Source organism: Emydura macquarii, unplaced genomic scaffold, assembly GCF_026122565.2.
Source record: "Emydura macquarii macquarii isolate MOO-44397 ecotype Brisbane River unplaced genomic scaffold, CSIRO-AGI_Emac_v2 contig_295, whole genome shotgun sequence".
NCBI lineage: Eukaryota > Metazoa > Chordata > Testudines > Chelidae > Emydura > Emydura macquarii.
The window spans coordinates 5,871,241-5,896,830 of record NW_027130432.1 but is presented as its reverse complement, the minus strand read 5'-3'; the positions used below and the strand labels follow the sequence as shown (position 1 = coordinate 5,896,830).

The 25,590-nt window shown below is 42.2% G+C and overlaps 1 protein-coding gene across 4 annotated transcripts; it reads left to right on the top strand.

Moving 5' to 3' along the window:
* Positions 1 to 515: 515 nt before the first annotated feature.
* On the top strand, positions 516 to 18,114 carry AKTIP (AKT interacting protein). Of its 4 annotated transcripts, none has more exons than XM_067551119.1 (10): positions 516 to 1,182; positions 3,904 to 4,008; positions 6,463 to 6,668; positions 9,027 to 9,091; positions 9,170 to 9,270; positions 10,449 to 10,537; positions 10,615 to 10,713; positions 11,007 to 11,114; positions 13,762 to 13,822; positions 17,170 to 18,114. In XM_067551119.1, exons 2-10 carry the CDS (start codon positions 3,967 to 3,969, stop codon positions 17,275 to 17,277), a joined length of 879 nt encoding a protein of 292 aa, XP_067407220.1. In that variant the 5' UTR covers positions 516 to 1,182; positions 3,904 to 3,966; the 3' UTR covers positions 17,278 to 18,114. The 4 variants fall into 4 exon arrangements, with proteins under 4 accessions (XP_067407220.1, XP_067407203.1, XP_067407194.1 ...); XM_067551102.1 differs by having other exon boundaries at positions 527 to 967; positions 17,167 to 18,114; XM_067551093.1 differs by having other exon boundaries at positions 527 to 1,182; positions 17,167 to 18,114.
* The last annotated feature ends 7,476 nt before the right edge of the window (positions 18,115 to 25,590 follow it).

Here is a 25,590-nt window from a genome sequence, read left to right as displayed (position 1 = left end):
GGCTGTTACCGGATTCTCAGCTGCTGCAAATTGGGGTCATTCACTGCCCCCAGCAGAGCAACTGCTTTCGTCTGCAGAAGAGTCCAGCCTGCTCTTCCCATGGCCTTCCTCATCTGTGCGTGCCCTACCCTAAGCTGCGCTCGCCGCCTGACACAGACGGAGACCCACACCTGGGACCGGACTCCTGACTGTGTTGTCCGCTCTCCCGAGACAGGAACAGTAACAGGATAAGCACGTGAGCCAGGCCCCCCCCGGCGGGAAGAGCACCAGCCGGTTCACAGAATCCGGAACCACCTTGCAGAGAAGCCAGGGGCAGGGGGCGGGGAAGGGGGCCGTCCGCTGGAAGGAACGCAGCGCACCCGAACTGAGCAGCCTCCTACCCAGCTTCTGACTTCATCCAGTCACTCACAGCCTCTCCCGCGTGACCCCACTAGTCCCTCCCTTCAGCACGCGACGGCTCTACCAGCCAATCCCTGTCATAACCTGTCCGCTAATGGAATTAATTCATCTGTGCCTTCACCCCGCTCCCAGAGAGTGACACCTCTCTCGGCCAATCGCTGTTACTCCGGCAACAAGGAGACAACCTTTCTTATCCCCACTACGTCGGCCCCCAGGTCTTCTTGCCAATCGTCATCGTCCTCATGGCGACAAGCCGCGCCCCTTGGTAACAGGTTGTGCCGGCGTTTTGCGTCACAGGGGGGACGGAGGTTTTGATTGGCCGGTGTGGCCGTCACCGTGCTGCAGTCACAACACAGTCGGAAAGTTCGGCCTGTGATTGGCTGACTCGGCGACGAGTGCGCGTGTCAGAGGCCGGCTGGGGGGCCGGATATTGCAGATGAGGGGCGGGGCGTTCGTTCGTTCAACCGGACTGCGGAGGGGGAGGGAGGAGATGAACTAGAAGCGGCGGCGGCTGCCGGGGATTCGGCTGCGCCCGGAGTGAAGTCACGTGTCCGGGGAATTAGTGCGGGTGAGTGGAGGGGCCTTGGCGCTTGTCTGAGCTGCAGCCCCGCCCGGCTCCTCGGGGCGGTGGGAACGAGCGGGCACGCGGCCCCCTTACAGCTAGCAGCGCGACAACCGTGCCCGGGCGGAGACCGTCTCCGCAGCAAGGCGAAGGCGTTGGGGGCTGGCAGCCCCGGCCCCTGTTTCGTGAGGAGCCGACGGGGGCTGCTGTGGGGCAGGCAGGTGAGTGACTGCCTGGGCGTGCCGCTCAGACTCCGTCTAGGCTGCGGGCGGGCGGGCTGGGTGCGGTCGTTGCAGGGGCAGGGCCGCTGGCCTGACTGTGTCACACCCGCTCAGGCTGGCCGGTGCCTCACTCCTGCGGGTCTGCGCCCCCCTCCTCCCCCCAGGCTGGGGCGGCAGCGCGGGTCGGGCCCGCCCCTCTCACAGCGGGTGCGGCGGCCCGCCGTGGGTGGAGCCGGGGGGTGTCCAGCTGAGAGGGAGACGGGCCAGCGAGTTTCCTCGTTCAGCCTGGCCGGAGCCCCCGAGAGCGTACGGCGGAGGAGGGGGCTGTAGAGGCAGAGCCAAGCTCCCGAAGGGCAACAGGCAGGAGCGGCCGGGGGAGCTTCTAGCCTGACTGGGTGAGTCCCGCCAAACTCGCCCCCGCTCATCTTCAGAGCGATACACCCGTCCTCTGCTGTGTCTCCTGTGCTCGCGCTGCGCCCAGGGAACTGCCCGAGCGCCTCGGCTCTGCGCCTCCCCGTGACCTTCATGCCTTCCTTCCTTCACCCTGGCTAAGCGCCAGTATGCCAAGCCCTTGCTTCTGAAACCTGGCCGTTCTGGCGAGGCTTCTGACTACAATGAGCCCGTGGTGTTGTGTTCGACCCCCTTCTGCCTGGAAACTGGAAGCTCCGCGGGGCAGAAATTCATCAGGCTGGCACAGCTTAACTAGTGGTCTAGTGCAGCATCTACTTACAGAGAAATAAAGGTGATGAGTGAGAAGGAAAAGGACTGTCTTTCACATGAGAACTGTGGTTGAACACAGGGAGGCCTTTGTATAAAGGTGTGGCCATGATACTGCCTTGAGGAAGTGGAGTTTGCAGACAAGCTTAACTTGTCAGAGATGTCTCAATAGTTCTGTTTTACAGTGTTCATTTAGCATTTCTTGTATTCTTTAATTCCTATCTTCTGAAGATCATATTAGAGTCCCGGGATATTTGGTGGGATCGGGGATGATGCTTATTCTCTATATGTTGATTCTTGAATGCATCTTGTAAGTCTGTTGGCTGGAGGGGTCATTCAGGAGAACTTGTTTGCAAGGATGTGATTGCAGAGTCATAATCTGGGTGGGTGGATAGCTTGAAAATGTGGAGATGAAGTTTGAGAAGACTCAAAATTTGAGGGTTTGTCTGAGTTCTGCTCTTGTACCAATTTTAACTATTGGTTATAATGACATAGTTAAATCAGTGAAACCCTTAGTATGGTTGAAGTTATATTGTTTTAAAACTGCTTATATTTGTATCTAGTTAAATTTACCAATTTCTTCTCTTTAAAAAGCAGGTATATAGGGTTTTGTAGAATTTTGCTGAAATTTCACATTTTTACAAGTGTTGTTTTAAGCTTAAAGAAGCAGTATTTCCTAGTTTGCTTGGCTGAATGGAATTGAATTGTGTAATGGGGGGGAAGAACCATTAATCCTGACTGAAACTGGTGATTATTTGATCTGGGGAAAAAGCTATGATAATGGCTGTAAAAGAAATGGGCTGTTGCATTAACTCATGAATCGTTATCGTACAGCATCATATGGAAGTTTATATGAAGTAAATTGCCTCTCTAAAGTATTTTGGAACAAAGTGGGCAAGGTAATATCTTTTATTGGACCAGCTTCTGTTGGTGAGAGAGACAAGCTTTCGAGCCACACTGAGCTATTCTTCAGGTCTGGAAAAGGCACAGAGTGCTTACAGAAGTTGGTCCAATAAAAGATATTACCTCACCCACTTTGTCTCTCTAATATCTTGGGACTAGCACAGCTACAACTACCCTGCATACCAGAATATTTCACTTACTACAACTAGAGATGGGGGGGAAAACAGAAGAAATGGAGAGAAATCCAGAGTTGGAAAGAGGTGGAGATATGAGCTGTACCAGAGAGGAGCTTCTTTGGACACAAATAATAGCTAAATCTCTTTAAAAAGAGAAACTGGTGTTAGATGAATAGAGGGAGAGTAGTAGAGATGAGGACCCAAACAATAAGTGTCTCTATGAAATTTCCAGCACGACTGAAGTACTTTCTGTTAGGACTGCTGATCATGTTAAGCCCATCTTGTGCTGTTTATAAAGAAACACAATAAAAAAGCTACAGAGAAATTTCTGCATTCTGACACTGTCTATTCCTGGCTGCATTTCAGTGCAGATGAGCCTTCATCATGTGTGTGTCATTTTGTTTTCAACAATGGCTCAATTCTTTCATTGGGAATGGCAGAGCATTTCCAAACAAGTACTCTTAAAAGGCATGCAGTCTTGCAGAGTCAGCTGATCAAACCCAAGGATGAAAAAACTTGCCCAAGCTACAAAATGGGCTATTAGAGTGCCATCATGTGTTGAATTTAACTGTTGGCTAGTTTAGGTTTCTTGCATTCCCCACTGGGGAGTTGCAGGTCTGTCCAATGTCATCCTTTGTGAGAGAGTGCAGATAGGAATGTAAAGAAAATGGCTGGAAGGTGCTATATAAGTTCAAATAATTTCTGTTGATCTTTATGAATGTTTTGAAATACCTTGAATGGAAAACTTTTGAATTAGGTAACATTGATTGTTATTATTACACAGACTTCTGTTTCTGAAGTTTAGAATGAATGTTGTAATCTTGTCCTACTAATAGGCTAATTAGATCTGACCCCAGATGTGTTGGAATCCTTGTTTACTCATTAGGATGAAGACTCTTTTGCTTCTAATTCTGTATGTTTTTAGGACAGAAAGTGACCTCAAAGTGCTGGAGAGGATCTGGAGACACATTTACTTGGGATACACGTTATGAACCCTTTTTGGAGCATGTCTACAAGTTCCACACGTAAGGTAGATATCTTAATAAACCGTATATGCATTGTTCCTCTTACCAAGATGTACTACACAATATCACAAACTTTAAATGGTTACTGGCTTTATAGAGACTTAAAATGAAGTCTCAGTATCCATCTTGAAAAGGAAATCTTGACAAGATAGTGTTGTTGAAGTGCTATGGGATTCTTGACTCCCACTTAGACAGCATGAGGTAAACAGCATGTACCTCTGATTAGAAGAGTCTTGTAAAACTGAATCCTCTAAGGCCTTGTCTACACTAGCACTTATTCCAGCAACACTTTTGTTGCTCAGGGGGTGAGGAAAAAACACTGCCCCTGAGTGACATAAGCTTAGCTGGCATAAGTGCTTGTGTAGTTGCATTACGTTGACAGACGAGAGCTCTCCCGCCAACATAATAAAACCACCTAAATGAGCAGCAGAAGCTATGTCGGCAGGAGACTAGTTTACAACTTGCTAGTGTAGACAAGGTCTAACTTGCAGCACTATACTGCAATGTCTGCATTAAGTATATGCCAGTCTCCTCATGGGAAGCTGAAATCCACGACTACCTCATCTGGAGGTGGATATTAGTAACTTGAACCATGTTGACAGTCTTAACTAGATTTAAGGTGCAGCTGTGATGCTCTGGGCCAAATATTCAGCCCAGCTATAACCAGATGTTGGTTGGACATAAGGTGCATACTTGGGATCTGTGTCTTTTTGACCTAAATGATGGGTGCACAGATAGCAAGCTTCTAAAAGACCAGATTTTAAAAACACTTTTGGGAAGAACGCGGTGTCCTCTTCAACATGGTTATTTCATTCTCTGCTCCTTCTTTCTCCTCCTCTCCCTCCCCCACTAGAGTTGCAAATTAGCAAAACTATGGATTGCCTTCTAGGTTTGGCAAGTCATAATAGTCATGTTAGCTTTTTGATTCACCTTGTCTGCCTCTAGCATTCAAAGTAGGGCCATGTCAATTAAATCCCTTAATGTGTAGGTATATCTGAGTGCAGATCTGAAGACTTTCCTCTATGCTATATCTCTTAAAGGGAACTATCATCTATAATAGATCGACTTTTATATGCAGCTCTGTATGTGGAAACAAAAAGCCATGAATAAAAATACTGGAGAAGGTCAATATTGGGTGAACTGCTTAAGATTCTCTATGGTATCTGGAAAATGTGGATAATCACTAAACATTAGTGATACAACTCATTTACATAACCACTTGGTAGAAGTGGTTTGCTGAAGAGTGGAGGCTTCCCCCCTTTTAGTTGTGAGGAGACTTCTGTATTGTTCTAGTTCTAAATAAGATAGACCAAATAAACATGTTGTTCAAATGAATAATAAACTAGAGAGATGTTCAATAAGTCTGTCAAATCTTCTGTAAAAGTTCTATAAAATTGTTACTGCCTGTGTGGTACAGTCTGTCCAGTATGTCATTATTTATCAGAAGGAAACACAACTAAAAGTTCAGTTGCTAAGGCCTGTTCAGTCTTCTGCTTCCAAGATTCTCAGCAATGGTGGTAGTCATGATGTGGATGATGTCAGGTCAGGTCTCAGACATGTCACAGAAGATGCTAAACAGTCGCAAGGTAATTTTTCATCACTAAAATGGTAGTCTAAATTCTAACCAGTAATCCAGAGGGCCATGTCTCGGTCTACCCACTGAACCATAACTAAGTTCACCTATATGTGGAGTGAACACTTTCTCCAGCCTTTTGACTAAGTGCAGTGGTAGTGATTATTTCCTGGGCAAAACAGAAGGCAGGATAGTTCTTGACTGGTTAATATAGTGAAGTATATAACTTAAAATCTCTGTAAGCCTTCTGTGTGAATGGCTGATGGACTATAGGCAGCACAGGCTATCTAAAGTGATAGTTGAAAACAACAAGGGCAGGCTAATATAATCTACTTAGTTGTGCTGTGCCTGCCGCAGTAAAATCATTTGCCACAGAAGTGGGAGGCATCCCTCCCTTGAATTTATTGCCAGAATGTTCCACTTTCTTACCTCTTCTTTACTATACCAATCATTCATAGAAATCATAGATATTTAGATCACAAAGAGACTTGTTAGAGGAATTAGTGGTTCATCTCAGTACATTCAGTGCTGGAAATGACTGAATTGGAAGCTGATGTTACATTACCTGTCAGTTTCTAATGTAATGCTGTGGAGGCGTAATTTGCTTTAATTTACAGTTTTACCACATGCTAGTACCTAAAGCAATGTCTGCTCAAATTTCAGCCAGTGCTTGTAATAACTCAGTAAGGAAGCAATTTGTGAGAAGTCCATTGCTATATATTAACTATAAGGTGAAGTCTTTCAACCAAAATTTAACCGTGTTGATATATAACTGAATAGAAATTTTAGCTTGCAGCCTAAACTATTAAGTATTTATAAAATATAAACTTAAAATGCTAATTTGTATTTAACAAAGATATATTTAACATGTATATGTATTTAACAGAGACCTGAAACTGAAGAAAAGACTTTGACTGGAGAGTTGAGAACCAGTCCTCCACGCATCTCTACAAAGAAACAGCTGCCTTCTATTCCAAAAAATGCTGTGCCGATAACCAAGCCTGCTTCTCCTGCCCCTTCATCCCAGTCTACAAATGGAACACATGCCTCCTATGGGCCTTTCTACTTGGAGTACTCTCTCCTTGCGGAATTGTATGTTGCTTTAGTTTTAGAATGTTTCACTGTTAGCTCATTGGCTTTGTACTTCAGAGAACTTAAAATGCAAGTTCAAGGAGTAGCTGCAGTAATAGCTCTTGTACGAAACCTCTAAAACCGTACCCAAACGCTCATTTACACACTAATCCATGCAAAATTAATAGTCTATCCTCTTCTTGCGGAATAATTCTCTGGCGTTTTTTTTAATTATAGCTTTGGATAGTCCTTTGGACGCTTGTATATAATACATTTAAAATCCAAACATACCTGTTCTGGGCGTAAGGCATCCTCATAAGAATAGTAACTTATACTAAATTACTTTTGGAGGAAAATACTCTTTTTTTTTTTTTTTTTTTTTTTTTTTTTTTTTTTTTTATCCTTTAAAAAAAAAAAAACTTGACTAAAAGCCAATGAATGTGCAGCAAGGTGGTACCATGCTATCTTCTTAATCTCATCACTGCCTTATGTGGGGGCATCTCAGGGATTTCCAGACTTTCTCATACTGTGAACTGTTCCTCAGTCATATGTGATCAGAGAATAACCGTTCAGCAACAATATTAGGAAAGTAACATTTAGCCATCTTTTAATGAATTTTACCATTAAATTTATAAGGGGAGGAGCCAATGAAATGTAACTAGTCAGCTTTCCATGGACCACCAGGAAGTGCTCTGGACCATGCTTTATGGATCAGTCTGGGATCATGAGTCTAGGGAGGAACATATAAAGCACGTTTGAGAAGAAAATTTTTATTCTTAGTTATGTAACTTGTTTTAGTGACTTCTGCTGCGTTCTCGGCTATGTAACAGATTTCTGAATGCAGTTCCCTTGAGCCCTGATACAATGGTAATTTTGAAATACACTTTTTCCATTTAAAAATCCTAGTAAACTGAGATGAGAACTCTTTTTAAAAATATTTTAGTTCTATTTAGAAAGTTTACATACATGAATTTACATCCCATGCTGTGGGATTTTAGTTCATCTTCTGACAACCTGAGTTTCTAACCCATGTTAATCAACTTAAGATGCCAGTGTCATGGAGTGCAGCAGAGAATAATGGTCTCCTGTTGCTAAGCAATTGCTCATGACTTTATGGAAATTGAAGCCTAAGCACAAGGCACTGGTACTACAACAGTTTTTTGTTTTTTAAAGGAATACTATAACAACTGATATCTAACTTTGATGCTGGTACAGTCAGTGACAATTGTTAACTAGTTCATTGTTGACCTGCTGATCAGCTTAAAACACACTTGTGTGTATGCACCAACTAATTAGAGAAGCCTATTCATAAATTACTTTAGCAAAATATTGTGTTAAGCATTCACTTTCAGTGAATGGCTCAGTAACTTTCTTTTTAGTTTCCAACACCATGTAGTAAACAACCATTTTTTTTCACTCTCGTGGAATAGCAAAAATGTCATATTGGGCTCTTATCCACTCTCAGCCTTGCAATGCTATTTCCATTATATAATGGTACTAAAGGGCAAAAGCAATAGAGAGGAAGGTGAGGGGAGAAATTGATTATAATCCATTGGACATAAATGGCTTAAAATCATGAATTAGTGACTTTCATGACAAGAAATAGAGGGCTTAGCTCAAACTTGTTTGGAAATAAGGATCAAAATTTTTGATACCATGCTTTTTTTCTTGCCTTGGATCTGGTGATTGAGCCCTCACCTATTCTTGTTCCTGTTACTGAGGCCTTATTCGTCTGAAGTACTTTCTTGCTCTTGCCTGCCCTCCTTGGTTGGCATTTCACTTGGTCCTGATTTGTTGCCACACTACTTCCCCCTTGACCTACAGTAGTTACCATGATTATGACTGAATGCACTGTTTAAGGTTAAAGCTTTGATTAATAGAACCACAAGCATTTTTCACTCACTACACCTGCCCCAAATCACTGTCAAATTATGATTTTACAGCTGCATTTTCTTGTCTCTAAAATGTGTTTTCTGCATTATTGTCTAAAACACACACAGATGAGAGAAACTGACTGTGCAGGAGGAGAGTGAAAGTGACTTGACACAGTGCTCACTTGTTAAATATATTACTGAAAAATAGACTTTCCCTCCTAATCTTTCAATTCCAGTAACCGTGGAACATGAATAAGAATTTCCTGCCAATATCTCTCTAAATGGTGGGGGAAAAAAGTGGTTTCTTTTGTCCCTTACCCCTCCCCCTCTCCCTGTGAGCACATTCACCCTTGGGAGTGGAAGGGGAATATTTCTAAGAGTTACTTGTTGAGATATTGGCAGCACAGCACTGGCCTTACTTGTATACTGAGAAGTCTTCTGCTGAGTGTATTGCACTAATATAGTCCTCATACAGCTCTTTATCTTAAATGACTTCTTATTACAGCACTTTGGTCGTAAAGCAGAAGCTGCCAGGAGTCTATGTGCAGCCATCTTACAGATCAGCATTAAGTAAGTCCAAGAGTAGTTCTTTCATTTTACCATATTTAAGGCATTTTGCATCCACTCATAACTTTTTCTCACTTACAGTATGGTTTGGCGTAATATTCATAAGGCATGGCCTCTACCAGGATGGTGTGTTCAAATTTACAGTCTACATCCCTGACAATTACCCGGATGGCGACTGCCCAGTAAGTGCTGGAGTAATCTAACTATCATGAGAGCTTAGTTTCCTTTCATGGAGTTGAAGACTGGCATTTGTTCAGTTCCTGGAACTAGCTTTGTTCATTGGGTTCATGAAGATTGGGAACAGACATGTCTGACTGGCTTGTGCAGCCTACCTACGGTCTGTGGAGATTCATCTTTTTACTCTATAGCAACTCCTCTGAGTCTGCATAGGGTGTAGGGTTGATTTTCTGGTTCTACCAGTCCTTCTGTTGGAGGTTTAGGATCTGCGTTGTGGTAATTGAGCCTGGTTTAGTGGTAACTAATTATAGGATGCCTGGATCATAGTACTCCTTAAAGGAGTAACTGATTACTTAAAGTACTTTGTTGACTCTTAAGCTTAAATGAGGGTGAAGGTGGGAATGGAGTTGTTGTCTGCTACTTTGTCTGAGTAACTTCATGTTTCCTTTTGATATGTAAAATTGAAATAATATTCCAGGGCATTTTTACAACAGCAATACTTCTGTTCCTTCCTAGGATAAAACTTTTTAGGACTGGCAGCAAAATATTCAAGCTTATGAAATTGGCTGCTTCTGTCAATGAGACTGCTTTCAGAGCACAATGAAGATATGCTCAGCTAGGCTTTTGTAATTTTTATATGATATTATGAGAGAAGATGTTGGCAGAACATTACAGCCATAAACTCCAAAAGGAAACAGTTTTCTTCATAGCTTTAAAGAAGTAATTTAAACACTGTTTTTAAAGGGACAGTATCAGTGGGGAAACAGTTTTTTAATAGGAAAATGATTTTAAACCCCAAAATTGGCAGAGGGACCTAGGAAGAGGAGTAGAATCAACCATTTTCAACTCCTTTTTTTTTTAAACTAACTGCTGTCTTGCCATAGGAACTTCTTACAAATAAAAGGGGGGAATGAACTAACTGTAAAGTGGAATCAGTGAACTGGCCAGACACAATGCTGTCAAATGTACAAAGTAAAACCGATTTTTCTTAATCTCAATTCAAGCAATGTGAGGGATTGCTTCTAACAAAGTAGCTAGGACCACTTAAGGATTTGCACACACATTAACAGGGTCCTAAAAAAACATAAACACATTCAAGTGAAAGTTTATCATGAATCAGATGATAAACCATATGCTTGAGTAATTTCACTAGAGCAATTTTGAACTTTTATCTCTAATGCAGCGCTTGGTGTTTGATCTACCAGTCTTCCACCCACTAGTAGATCCCCTCTCAGGTGAATTGGATGTGAAAAGAGCATTCGCAAAATGGAGGTGAGTACTAATGTACTGGTGTCTAATACAGAAATGCTGTACGTGTATCCCTCACTAACTAACTACTTTCTTTCTAGGCGAAACCATAATCACATATGGCAAGTGTTAATGTATGCTCGCAGAGTCTTCTACAAGATTGATACGACCAGTCCTTTGAATCCGGAGGCTGCAGTGCTGTAGGTGTCCTCCTAAACGGGCTATGTATTTAGAACTTCATATTCTATTTTCATTAAGCTTTTTGATTTCTTTACTTACAGACAAAATGGCTCTGCCAGAGTCTAGATTAAAAACAAATGATACAGTAAACTAGCTGTTTAACACCAGTTAATGGTATATAGCATCAGCTAGGTGAACAAACTTAAAATACCTCATTCCCCCTAACTTCCACTATCACATTGAAAGACTGAGACTGGTTTACACCTTGCTAATTTCATATGGTGAAGTTCTAAGAAATATCTCTCTCTCATAGATATGAAAAAGACATTCAACTGTTCAAAAGTAAGGTGGTAGACAGTATCAAACTATGCAGCAGTCACTTATTTGATCAGCCTAAAATAGAGGATCCCTATGCAATTAGGTAAGTAGTCTATGCATTATAATGAATTCCATATATTCTACTGTTTGGGTTCAAGCACACTCAAGCTTTTGTTGCCAAGTCACAATATGGCCGTCACTTCTGATCTAATGGCTCTGATGGGTTCCTTTCTTCCCCTCCTTTACAAAAATACCTTGCACACACATTGAACTGTCAACTACCCTGATTCAATACCAAGTTAAAGATTAATGCAGACTGACACAATGCTGCTAGAGAGACAAGGTGAGTGGGGGGGGAAAAGTATTTAGACCAATTTCTGTTGGTTAGAGAGACAATTTTTCAAAGTTACACAGAGCTCTCTTTCGGGTCTAAGAAATGTATTCAGAGTGTCATAGCTAAATACAAGATGGAACAGATTATTTAGCATAAGTAGTTAATGCATTTCAAGGGACCAGTCAAGGTGAAGTAGCCTGTTAAACTCTCCAGTCATAGGGAGCAAAAGGAGGAAAAAGTGGGGGAGCAGTTTCCTCAGGGACACAACCAGCTTCCTCCACAAATTCCAACAGTAACAACCTCCCTCAGAACACTCTTTGCCACCATGGATATCACCTCTGTATACAACAACATCTCTCACAGTGACTTCATTGCTACATACCTCAATTATGTAACCCTCAGATAATAATAACCCTCAGATATCCACCCCATGCTCATCACCCAACTAATCCATTTTATCCTCACCTATAACAATTTTACATTCAATAGCAAACACTTTGTCCAAGCCATAGGACCACCCAGGGGTACTAGGATGGCTTCCCAGTAAGCCAAACTCTTCATGGGCACCTTGAAGAAGAATTTCTGGACAAAACCAATGCAGTGCCTGAAATACATCAATGATATTTTCATCCTCTGGACAGACTACCTAAACTCTTTCGTAGATTTCTACCACAACTGTTTAAATTCTCTCTAGAACGCTCCCACACTAGCATCAACTTCCTAGACACCATGTTCAGCTTCAGCAACGGAACCCTACAGGCAACTATGTACAAGAAATCCATGGATCACCACACCTATCTTCGGAGATCCAGTAACCACCCAAGATGCATCAAGAAATCTGTTATCTGTAGCTAGGCACTCAAATACCACAGAGTAAGCACTGAGGAAACAGTCTGGGATATACACAGCACAGTTATGGAATGGGCCACCCAAATACCCCAAGAGAAGCTGCTGCGATACAGTAATAAAACCCCTTCTGACCACACACCTCTGGTTGTCACTCAATACCCCAGGCAGACACTCATAGTTGATAGGAACCACATCCTGAAAGAAATCTTTCCTGCGTCCCCTGCTGGCCTTCAAACAACTCCCAGCCTCTTGAAGCTCATCATCAGAAGCAAGTTCCCCACAGAGCAGAACAGACCGACTTAGTGCCAGAACAACAGATGCAAAACTTGATCACCACATCACAGCAGTAGAGATGTGTCTACAACACTTCCCTCCTACAACACACTAGTCAAGATCCATGAATCCTACACATGCCTATCAAACGTGGTCTACCTCATCCAGTGTGCTAAATGCCCCAGTAACAACTGTTGGGTGAAATCTGCCAATCACTACATTCTAATGAACTTGCACAGACCAATGATGAAAGACAAAAACGCTGAACACTTTTCACAAAGTGATGACTCTCTATATCTGACCCCTCAGTCTCAAAGGAAATCTTCCCCATGCCTGCAAAAGACAAGCCTGGGAGCTTAACTTCATAATGTTGCTAGATACTAAAAATCATGGACTGAATAGAAACTGGATTTATGGTTTATTACAACAATCCATAACCCACTTAAATCCCCCTGCTTTTTTCCCCTTTTTCCCCCCTATGTCTTAAGAGGAGTTTGCAGGCCATTTCATCTTTCATGATCCCTTGAAATGTATTAAGTACTTGTGCTAAACAATCTGTTCCACCTTGTACTTAGCTGTAACACTCAGCTTTTCTTTAAGTCTGGGAAATGTACTCTGTTTAAGCTTGAAAGCTTGTCTCTCTCACCAACAGAAGTTGATCCAATAAAAGATATTACCTCACACACCTTGCCTTCCTAATATCCAGGGACCAACTTGGTTACAACAACACTGCTAAACTAATATGTAAATATCCTTACCAATTATCCATTAAAGCTTTAACTTGCTTAGTGAATAACTGATAAAAGAATCTGATCGCTTTAAGGGTACCCATGGAACTAATCTGGTGTTCAGATGTTTACAAGCTAAATTTGCATGCTCATAGTTTTAACTGTTGCAGTGACAATTTAGTTCTGTGAAACTCATTTCTATAACTACCTGGTCAGGTTCGGTACTAGGAGTTGAAACTGTCAACTATTTACTGTTAGTTATTTAGCATTTGGTGGAGGAATTTTTAATTCTTGGTGCTGGTATCAGCTGAAATGAGTATCTGGATGCTTGACACTGAGCCGATACGTGTTGGATGAGAACTATGATGAGCCACTTTGTGGATTAGGTGTTTTCTCCCTTGATGCTCTTGGTGGGGAATCAAAAGATTTTACAGCTCATTGAAAGCTCCAAGTAAAATTAGAAATCGCCCCACTCTTATTGCTGCGACTTCTTCTGAACTGGGTAGTTGCGTGAGGGGAAAGTTAAAGCAAAGTGAAGTTCAGAACGCTTCTATTTTCTCCTATAGCTTTTCTCCATGGAATCCAGTTATACATGATGAAGCTAGAGAGAAGATGTTGACTCAGAAAGTATGTAGACAAAGTCCAATTGATCTATACTACAGTAACATTCCTTGTATTGAGCACTATAGAGCAGGGATGGTAATCTATTTTGTAAAGAGCTTGTATTCTGTATTAAGTCCTATATGTCTCCACAATTTTTATAAGTGGGTGTCAAAAGTTGGGCAACTAACTAAATATCGTAATTCTCAAAAGTACAGAGCACCCAAAATAATCTTGGCTACCCAGTCCTTTGCTGCCTGAGAGCACTGTTAAAACTTAATTTGCTTTATTTCTAATTCTAAGTGGTGTCAAGTGACTGTTAATGACTAACACTAGCTACTGCATGGTAGCTTGTGCCAGACTGGATATGTTTAGTTCTACACTCCCCTCACTTGAACAACTGACTACTTAGCATCAACACAGTGACTTTCTTCAATTGAGACTTGTTACCTAATGACACATGAGTCAAAACTCCAGAATTTTCCAGTTGCATTACTGTAGGAATTCTGGGAGGTGGGAAATGCTTTACTAAACAACTTGGATGCTGTTGCTGTTCCCCTGGGGCAATGTCAATTCAACAGCAGAGCAAAGAACCCTTCTAGAAAACTGAAACCAACTTCTTAACCAATTTAGTCAATGCCATAGTTGCTTTATATTTTTTTATAATACAAACCATGGCGCATCCTGGTCACTAGGGATGCTGCTGTCACTTCCTATGCTATGCACTTGCACAGGTACGTTACTGTTGTGATATCTATGGAGTCTGGGAGTTTTGGACTCTTACCATAATGTAGTCTAATTTCACATAGCCACCTGGACCACTGGTTAAAATCTGGACTTTGGAGATCAGAGGTAACTAAGCTGATGGCTTTTGGGCATGAGAACACCTTGCTGTGAAAAGCAGGAAATGCTTTCTCCTCCTTTCCATGAGTTTTATTTACTGTGAGGAAAGTAGGGGGATCTCCAGAGGAGCTCTTCCCCCTGAAAAAAAATCACAATTCTCCTCCAAAAGTGTCTACTGAAACTGAATTGCATCCATGCATGGGAACAGACTGTAAAAGACTGACTCAGCACTCTGAAGTACAGCATTGCAGAGCTATATTTACTTGCAGAGCACTGAGTTCCTATGTTGGCAGTATCCTTGCAATGCCTCCGTCAGGCAAATGTGCAGGATGACTGACTTGGGGAACACCGCCACCAGCCACTGACTGCTATTCTACTGAGGTGCCTCTGATGGCAGGTTCTGCTGCTTCCTCAGTAGGCTGAGATTTGCATTTCTATGAATGAAACCTGAGCTCTTGTGCTTGTGTTCTCTGGCCTGAAAATAGATTCTGTATTCCCTCTCTCATGATATGCTGGCTCTACATGCTACATGTCAGTGTTTCCAGCAACACACAACAGATGGAGTGAGACTGCTCTTCTGTGGTTCTGAGGCTGCAGGAAGATAACTTGAGAAATACATCATGGTGCTGACTAGTTTGACTTTTTTTTCCTCCCTTATTCACCTACTCTGAGGATCTTGGGAAAGAGATTAGAAAGTCTTTCCCTGTGGCACAACTGAGACTTTCAGGAGGGAGGACTGTTTGGGGAGGCTTGGAGTGATGGTGAAGTCCCACCATTGAAGTACATCAGGGCCTCATCTGAACTTCACAACAAGCTTCTTTGGTGACTGCTTACATCTAGAAGTCTCTCTCTGCAGCAAAAAGAGAGACTTCATTCCAGCAGTCATTTGATGCCTTCTATAAATCCTCTCAGAGTAGGCAAAAGAGAGCTATGAGATCTCTGAATCTTTAGTGTGATTCTGCCACCCTTTGGCCAGTTAACTTGAAATATTGTAAGTACATTTTACCTCAGTTCTAGACTGCATCTACTGATTTTTTTTGAGGTTGAAACTTTGAATTTTAGAGGCGAGCTGAAATAGCTTACTTCAAAACAAGAGGCATTTGACTTTGCCCAAAAAGCTTGGGAAACAGGGTCCTAGCACCTCCACAATTTCTTGCTGTTTAAACTGGCAGCTATTAGAGACCCTGGAGTTGTCCGGTGCCTGACAGACTTTTCAGGGCTTCCTTCCTCCAGGAGGCTCTGTGGGACTCTGCCAGCATGCAGATCCTCCAGGGTTAACTAAGAAATCACTGGCTTGCTTCCAAGTATCTGCTTTACAATGGGTGCACATCCTGTACCCAGGTGGATCAGATAGCACTGCCAGGCAAAAAGCTTATTAGCATGTGAAACTTACACCCCTCTCCTACCCAGTGGTTTATCTCCTCCTGGTGCATTGTGAAATGGGCATACACACACAGGCTTCTCAATACTAAAAGCCTAGGGTGAGTCTCCTACACAAGCCACAGCACCATGGCGAGTAGAGAGAGATCTTTCTATACAGAAATTGGCCACCTGATTCCCCCCCTCTGATCCTTTGCTAGAAGCTAAAATGAATATGTAATCTTCAGAAGATGCTTTAACCCCTTGCCTGTTGCCAGCTGCAACTTACCAATATTCAGTCTTCCCCCGCAACTCCAATCCTTTCTTCTGCTTGTTCATTCTCACCTACATTTAGCTTAGTAGTTGGGTATTAGAGTGGGACATCTTGTTCTCTACTGTTAAATGGTCTTCTAATACTCATTTACCAGTCTGGAGGATCCCTCACTACACTACTGGTATTCCTTATTTTTTGGGTTACAGTTATTTAGGACTCCATAATCCTTTCTGGGTTTGGGAGAGTGCCCTCTGCCTCTTGCACTAGGATGCTGTGGTGTCCAAAAACCTTCAGCAGAGCTGCTTCCATCTTCAAACCCTGGATCCTATGCAGTAGTGCCACCAATACTGGTGGATAAGTATATTATATTAGGACCAACTTCCGGTAAGAAACCAAACTAGCCTTCTTTCTCTTGGTGTACCTTGGTTTAGCTGTAACTGGGATTGATTCTACTTTTAACTACAATAACCTTGGTTATCAGGAAAGTGGCAAATGCTTGGTATAGGGTGTTGGGAATGGCGCCTCAACTGAACAGAATACAACTTCAAAAAACAAACCCCAGAACCCAGCTTCTAGTTTTAGGTGCAGAGTAGAGTAGCACAAGTGTACTCAAGCATTGAGACTCCTAATCTCATATTTTGCATGTCTATAGAAATACCTGTGTAGTGGCTTTCAGATTTGCCAGGCTGTCAACATAATTTAAAGTAGCAGCCAGCTTCCAGAGCAGGCATTTATAGTAGTGTCCTTGTCTCAGAAGCAGGGATGGGTGTAAAGATCTGCCATATGAAAAAATACCCAACAAAAAAAAAACTAAACTTTTTTTTTTTTTTTTTTTTTTTTTTTTTTAAACAAAACACAATTTAGTGGGTTCTGACTCTAACTTTGTTCTACCTAGAAGAAGCCAGAAGATCAGCACTGCAAAAGCATGCAGGTGTCTGGGCTGTCATGGGTAAAGCCTGGTTCAGTGCAGCCTTTCAGTAAAGAAGAGAAGACCATGCCTACCTAGTTCTTCTGGACATGATGCACAAAACACTTTCTGTGGGTGGAGGGAATGTAACAGAGGGAGAAATGGCAAGCTGGCAGTTTCCTTCTGGACTATGAAATAGTAAAAACTGAACGATAGCAGTGACTCAAGTAAACCTGCTCAGTGGATTTTTGTGGACTCTTCTCAGTGTTTTACATGTGCATTAACAGCAGCCTGGAGGTTGTAAGTATCTCTAAACACTGCAGTATTTCTGTTAATGAAGATTGCCTAGGATGGTAACTCCCAGGGCTCTAAAATGCCTGGAGGGTTTGTTTTAAGCTTTTATTTTCCTTTCAGGAATAACAGTTTTGAATCTTTAAGAAACTGGCAGAAGTATTAGCAGGAAAAACTGATGCCAGAGGTAAGCTGTGTTCCTGTAAACTAATATAGCAGAGTTAAACACTATATTTAATGATTTTAAATACATTGGTTTCTATTGTAAATACATTAGTATTTGAAATTGTAAATAGCAGGTTCAGTGACTCCAAGGAGCACTTTCAAGAAAGCAGAGCTGAGATGGGCACTCAGCATATGATATATTACTGACTTGCAAATGGATGTTGTCACTAAAACACACATTAGCCTGACAAGGTGAGAGCAGTGTTACATTTAGTAGGCTTTTATTACATAAACACTAAAAATCAAAGCTTTTATTGGTGGTTTTGATCTAATAAAAATTTAAAGGATGTTAGACTCCCTACATGTTACAAATGCAGGCATTATTAGGCTAGTTTGACTAATGTGTGTTAATAGTGACCTCTTAAAAAATAAAAAAAAAATCATGTTAACCTTGCTGTATTGTTACTTTGTTTGCTACATGGTAGTCTTGAAACAAAGCTCAAAGTAATTGGTGTGAAGGTATCAGACTGTCTGTTATAGATATCTCTTTGTACACAAATTAGTCTTCATGCTTTGCCCAGTATACTAAAAGGAATTCTCAGACTTGAACTCTCACACACAAGTTTCAAACGGGAGATGTTTACCTTTGATACTATCAGTGGGGGGCAGTTTGATGAAGTCTAATTCCTGTTTAACCTTTCTCATACACTGACCTACCTGCTTCAGTTCCAGCTTCCAAACAGCCAGTACTCCCTGTCTTGCTTCTTCCTTTCACATTTTTTAGAGAATCTACCTTCCTTCTCGTAGTAGTACCAAGGACATAGTAATCAGGCTCCAACAATTAGTGGCTCTGCATATCATATAAAACTATTTTTTGGTTACTTTTTTAAAAGTTGCTACATGACAAGCACTCCTCATACTAATAAACCCAAATACCCGCTTGAAGAAATAGTTGAAAGGCATCACCAGTCATACATTACTACTGCTACATGAGATTTATAGATTAAAGCACTCAGTAACCACTGTGATCAGCTAGTGTAGCCTCCTTGGTAACACAGGCTACAAGTAGGGCCCTATCCCATTCACAGTCCATTCTAGTTAATTTCATGGCCATAGAATTTGAAAATTGGTCAATTTCATGATTTCAAATCTTTGCATCTGAAATTTCAGGGTGATAGAAGGGGAGAGGGGCCTGACCCAAAATGTAGGAGTTGCAGGGGCAAGATCAGATTTCCTGGGCCAATTTCATAGTCAGTGATGTGTTTTCCCATTTGTGAAATTGGTAGGGCTCTAGCTAGAAGATGTGCCTGAATTAATTCCTGTTTGCATTAGACCATTATTCCTCTTTTAAAAAACATCTGTGCTTGACTAAATGTCTAGTGAGGGAGAATCCACCACACTTTTGGGGGAGTTGCTCCAATAGATACGTTCCTGTATACTTGACACAAGTGGCTGTTCCCTCACAACATAACTTTAACTCTGCCAGATGCATTGAGGCTTTTTATCTGGTAGTTAGGTGGCAAATACATAATGGATGAGATTGCTTTAAGATGCTTTTAAAGACCCTTCTAGTGCTGGGTTATGGTGGCATGCAGGAGTAAATTAGAGCTGCCCTCAGGCAACTATATATCAGTCTCATGGGGTTGCTTGAGATCTCAGGAGTGCCCAATCCCTGGCATGCCCTCCTACCCCAGGGATTGCAAAGGTGGTCCCAGACACCAGTTTTACAGGTGTCTGTCTCTGTTCCTGCAGTGTGGGGAAAACTACCTCTGCCAAAACTGGGATTTCTAGGGCCCATGTATGCCATCTAAAGGAACTAGAGCAAGGGTAAATTCTTGCTCCCACTGCCTAAGCAATACTTTTAAAGCGTAATGTTAATTTGACAGAATTTGTTTGGAGAAGTAATTTTTCTCAAAGAACATAAATCTAGTGTATCAATTTATGGTGAACTGAAGAGCTGGATTTGCTTTTATTCAGTAACAGAATCGGTATATCCATAAACCAAGTTCTTTCCAGAAGTGTGTTTACAGTGAGTGTGACCCAAAATTACATTACTCATGGAAGAATGAAGTTTAAGGTGACTGTGATGAAATAGTGTATCAGGTAATAGAGGAAAACATGTTTAAAGTAGCAATCTTCTGTTAATATAGCCTGACACTAGCAAGCATAGGTCCATGCAGTCTTCATCTGTAACCAGTGCACAAGCTTCCCAAGATATCCTGCACTATTGTACAGATGGAGGTATAAGCCCCTTTGAGTTTGAGGCCAACAGATGAGTCTGCTTCAAATCATGATAGAGGTGACCCAAACTGAGAAGTCCATTTCTGTAACATGCAAAGTAAATTCAACCTCCTCTGCCCTCAGCATAAATACAGCACTTTTCCGAAGTCAGAGTGAATCTAACAAAGTGCTAAAACTAGAAGCTGTCTGTAACCTTAAGCCTTTCTGTCCTAGTAGAGAAGAAATAAGCCGTGTCCTGAAAAGTGGATGCCTAAAATTAGGTTGGTAAACTCAAGTATGGATTTCTGAATAATGGCCCCATTTAACAAGGGCTAAATAACTTTTAGCTCCTGCTGAAGGCATTTGTGTCTGTGCTCGCTAGTGCAGCAACAAATAATGTTGGTTGTGTGCCTTGCCCTCCTGGCCTATAAAGGGACAGGCTCAAATGGGGTTAACCTCTGTTTCAGTTACTAAAAGTACCCTTAGTCCTCCCCAACTTGTATGGTCTTGGTCATACTTCCCTATTTTAAACAGGTGGTCTTTCACTCTCCTCCCTTTGTTGTGGGAATGACCTGCAAAAACTAGATGCTTGATTCTGCAGAGTCACCTCAGGAACTTGGCTCAAGGGAACAGTGATTGACTATTCCTTGTGTACACAAGTGTTTGCAAGATTGGGCTCAAACCCTACCTTTCTTAACCACTCCTTGCCCCCCACCTATAGTAGCAGCTGGAAGCTGTACTATGGACAGGGCTGGCCTATTTTACTATATGTCATTTTGCTTTGCAAGTGTCAGCTAAATTAATAAACTGAAATAAAGCACTTTTGCCTCTAATTTTTTGGAATCAATAACAATCCTTAACCCTTTTTTCAGCATTTATACTGTGCTTCTGCTTAGCAATGAAGGGGACACAGGATAAAGCAGGACAAATAAAAGTTGGATAAAGGCCATGAGTAAAAAAAAAACTTTTAGGTAAGCCAGACTCTGGGCTATGGGGGGAAAAAAAAGGATTCTTCCGCCCGTGCCCAAATGAGCCAAATCCTTCCACAGCAACAGCTCAATGCCCCAACTAATGTGTAAACTGTGTTATAGCGGTCATTGGACATCAAGTTGACTGTGTTTGGTTTCCAGCTATGGGAGTGGGGGGGAAGGGAGTATTTAATGGATACACTGATACAGAAACTAAAGTTGTCTCCAGTTTCCTGCTCTCACATTGCCTTAATATGTCCTTGGGTAAGCTATTGCCTCATACTATATACAATTAGGGTAAGAATGGATTCCTAGTTCCCAGTCCCCTCCAGATATCCCTGTTTGCTGTCCAGGATCCCCAAAAACAGGGAACTGCATTCTTCTCTACAGAGCAGAGGTGGGGAGAAAACAGCAAATGATCCCTGTGATCCTGCTTTGTGAGGTGCAAAGTGAAATGCATTTCCATAAGCTACAGAGCACATTCCTGTCTGTGCTCCAAGAGCTCTCAAGCAGTTATTCTCCAGGTGTTCTGCATCAAAGGCATTAGGCTTAGCCCTGGAGATAGCTTCTTTAAATTGGATATCTGGGGCAGGTGGGGGCCCTTTCTGTTCACCATAGCACAGCAGAAGATGGCTCACTTCTAGCCTATTGCCCTCATAGAGAGGTTACATGCTTTGTACTCTATCCGTACAGGCTTTAGGAATATCTGCCTTTATATTTTCTCTGGAAAAGACAAGATAAAGCTACTGCTGCTCCCTTGAGGAAGGGGGGTAAGTAATTTTACTGATAAGAGGGAAGGGCTATTGTGTTTGGTTAGAACACCATTGTAACTCCATATTTTGCCCCATTTCAAATTTTGAGTGTTCTCTCTAGCTAAAGAATGGGGAGGAAGGAAGAAAAAGTTCCTAGCTAGGTCAAAGTAAGAGCTTTTCTTTACCATCCATCTTTTTGACATGGGGCTTAAATTACCTTCACTTCAACCTGTTTTGAAATTTTAAATTAACTGATGATAGGCTGTGTAGATACCATGACAAGGTTAATGTCTGTGGAATACAATATCTATCAGGGATGACTCTACTATCCTAACCAGCTGTTCTTGTTCAGAAAAGGCTCAGTATGGGTATATGTAGAAAGCATAGGGTCCTTGACATACAGCCTCTTCCTTGTAACAAACTTTCAAATGGTAAATTTTAGTTTGGACAAAAGTTCTCCTGTCCAGCTCAGTTTTTAACTGTGATACTGTCCTTGCTATCCAGTGCCTTATGTGTGTTCTCTTCCTTCCCCTGTTTAATGTGACATGGCAATCTGCTGTATCACGTAAATATGACCTTAGGAAGCAGATGAACCTGTACATATACCTAGCCTAAGAGCATAATGGTCAGCAAAATTAATGTCTCAGCCCAATTCTAATAGTGAGTGAATAGGGTAATCTGGACCTTGCATTTGCTAATTTGGGATAAGCTGCTGAGCACTGTTGCTACTGTGTACGTTTACAACCATCTTTGTATTATACACTAAATTAATGCTTTGAAAAATGTTTCTGGGAACATGTGCAGTGTGCATGATGGGTTTAAGTTTAAGCTTAAAACCTGTAAGTGTAGTTTCTCTTCTGTTTCCTCTACCTCTTCCAGATCTAGGGAATTTGGCGGGGAGGACTATCGTGACTTCTAGCCTGTTGCCTTAGCCACAAAAACATGCTTCCTAGAACATAATGGCCCTACTGGGTCAGACCAATGGACTGTCTAACGCAGTATTCTGTCTTCTGACAGAGGCTGCTATCAGATGCTTCAGAGGGAATGAACAGAACAAGGCAATTATCGAGTGATCCAGCCCTTGTTGTCCAGTCCCAGTTTCTGGCAGTCTGGCTGTTTAGGGATACCCAGAGCATGGGATTGTGCCCCTGATCATCTTGGCTAATAACCTATGTTTCCTGTCTTTTAACCAGATACCCATTCAAGAACTTATCTAATCTGTTTTTAACCCATTTATACTTTTTGGCCTTCACAACAAGCTCCCCAGGTTGATTGTGCAATGTGTGAAGAAGTACTTCCTTATATTTGCTTTTACTATTAATTTCATTGGGTGATCCCCTGATTCTTGTGTTATGTGGAAGGGCAAATAACACTTCCTTATTCACTTCTTCCAAACCATTCATGATTTTATGTCCACCTTTAGTCATCTGTTCTAAACTGAACAGTCCCACTCTTTAATCTCTCCTCATATGGAAGTTGTTCCAGGCCCGAGATCATGTTTGTTTGCCCTTCTCTGTATCTTTTCTAATTTTAAATATATCTTTTTTTGAAGTGGGGTGATGAGAACTGCATGTGGGTGTACCATGGATTTACAGAGTGGCATAATAGTTTCTATTTTATTATCTATCCTTTTCATAATGGTTTCTAATGGGGATGTAAAATAACAAATCATTAACCAGTAAATATTAGTCTTATCGTTTACAAATTGTGTTAACCATTTGCTGCATTGGAGGGCTGTGCACATGGGGGGGTGAGTGGGGACAGGGTGTTGCGGGGTGGGGGGGAAGGAGAGCTGGGACTCACATGTGTGAGGATCCTGGGGAGAGCCCTGGTGACTCAGGGGTTTGGCGCCAGTGGCAATGCTAGCTGATCAGGCAGCAGAATGAGTGAGCTGGGAGGCAGCAGCTGAGGTGTTCCCGGATGAAGGGTCGGGGGGGGGTCAGTTGGGCACACGGAGTGTCCCCGGTCCTGGGGCAGGGCGTGGAGGTGCTTTATTGCCCCCTCCTGCAGGCTGGGGTAGTGGGCTTCATGCACCTGGGACAAAGACTAGGAAGCCAGAGCAGAAGCACCTCCTTGCTCCAGTGAGCACGGGCGAGGCCCCATTCCCCTTAGTCCCCGGCACCCACCTTGCCAGACAAAGCCCATGCCAGCCACTGGAGCATGGCCAGGGCTGGATAGAGACAGCCCCTTCCCCCACCGTGTCGTGCTGCGCTGACCATACAGCCTTTTCTACTCCCCAACATAGCTGGCTTTCCCAGGGAGAGCTCCATGGCGGAGAAGCAACAGCCGCAGCCATGCACCCTGGGGACCCCTGCGGCCTTCTCCCCTCGCCTGGGTGATGCAGCCACCATAGATCAGATCCCTGTGTCCCCCCCATGCTGTGTCCCGGACCGGGAACCTAGGAAGCACACAGCATACTGGAGCTAGGGATGTAAAATATTAGATTGTTAAAACTGGGAAGCACACAGCATACTGGAGCTAGGGATGTAAAATATTAGATTGTTAAAACAATATGATTTTAAACATTTATTTACATCCCTAGTCCCCTATATTCTGTTAGCTTTTTTGGCTGCCTCTGCACATGGAGCAGATGTTTCCAGAGAACTAGCAACAGTGACTCCAAGGTCTTTCGTGAGTGGTAACGGCTCATTTAGACCCCATCATTTTGTATGTATGTTTGGGATTGTTTTCTAATGTGCATTACTTTGCATTTATCAGCAATGAATTTTTTCTGCCATTTTGTTGCCCAGTCACCCAGTTTAATGAGATCCTTTAGTAACTTTTTGCAGTCCGCTTTTGACTTGACTTCCTTGAGTAATCTTGTATCATGTGCAGACTTTGCCAGCTCACAGTTTACCCCCTTTTCCAGATCATTTATGAATATGTTGAACAGTGCTGGTCCCAGTCCTCAGGGACCCCTCTATTTACCTCTCTCCACTGGGAAAATTGACCACTTATTCCCACCTTTGTTTCCTGTCTTTTAACCTGTTATGATCCATGAGAGGATCTCTCTCATCCTTACTTTGCTTAAGAGCCTTTGTTGTGGGACCTTGTCAAAGGCTTTCTGAAAGTCCAAGTACACTACATAGTGGATTACTGTTGCTTACATGCTTGCGCATTCCATCAAATAATTCTAATAGATTATTGGGGCATGATTTCCCTTTACAAAAGCTGCGTTTATGCTGTCCCAATATACCCTGTTTTTCTGTCTGAAAATTCTGTTCTTTACTGTAGTCTCAATCAATTTGTCTGGTACTGAAGTACAGAGAGTGAGAGAGGTTACATACTAACTACAGTTAGTAGTCCTGTAGTTTCATATTTTAGTTCCTTTAGAACTTTTGGGTGAATACTATCTGGTTCTGGTGACTTATTACTGTTTAATTTATCAGTTTGTTCCAAAACCTACTTTGACACACCAATCTGGGACAGTTCCTCAGATTTATCACCTTAAAAGAATGGCTCAGGTATGGGAATCTCCCCCACATCTTCTGCAGTGAAGATGGATGCAAAGAATTCATTTAGCTTCTCTGCAACTTCCTTGAGCACCTCAATTGTCCAGTGGGCCAACTGATTGCTTGGCAGGCTTCCTGCTTCAGATGTACTTACAAAAAAGTTTGCTGTTAGTTTTCCTCTTGCTAGTTTCTCTTCAGAATATTTTTCGGCATGCATAGCCCAGTTGTCAGGTTTTCTCCATTTTCTTAGGGAAACTACCTAACACATTAAGGAAATGTTTCCTGATAAGTCTAACTTTGCATTTGCTTAGTTTCATCTCATACTCCTTGGTATCCTGACCTTCAAATGCTTTGTCAAAGTGATTAGTCTATTATGTATATTTTGTGCTTTTTTTCATCTTTTTCTCATATCATTCTATGTTCAGCTGTATCTTTCAGTTCATCAATCTCCTGCTAGGGCAGTCTCTAGAACTGCGTGCAGTGTTCTATAAGCGTATCTTCCACAGTGCTGTGTTGCACTGGTAAAGATAGGCTAAAGTAACTCTGGCTCTTATTTTCTTTTAT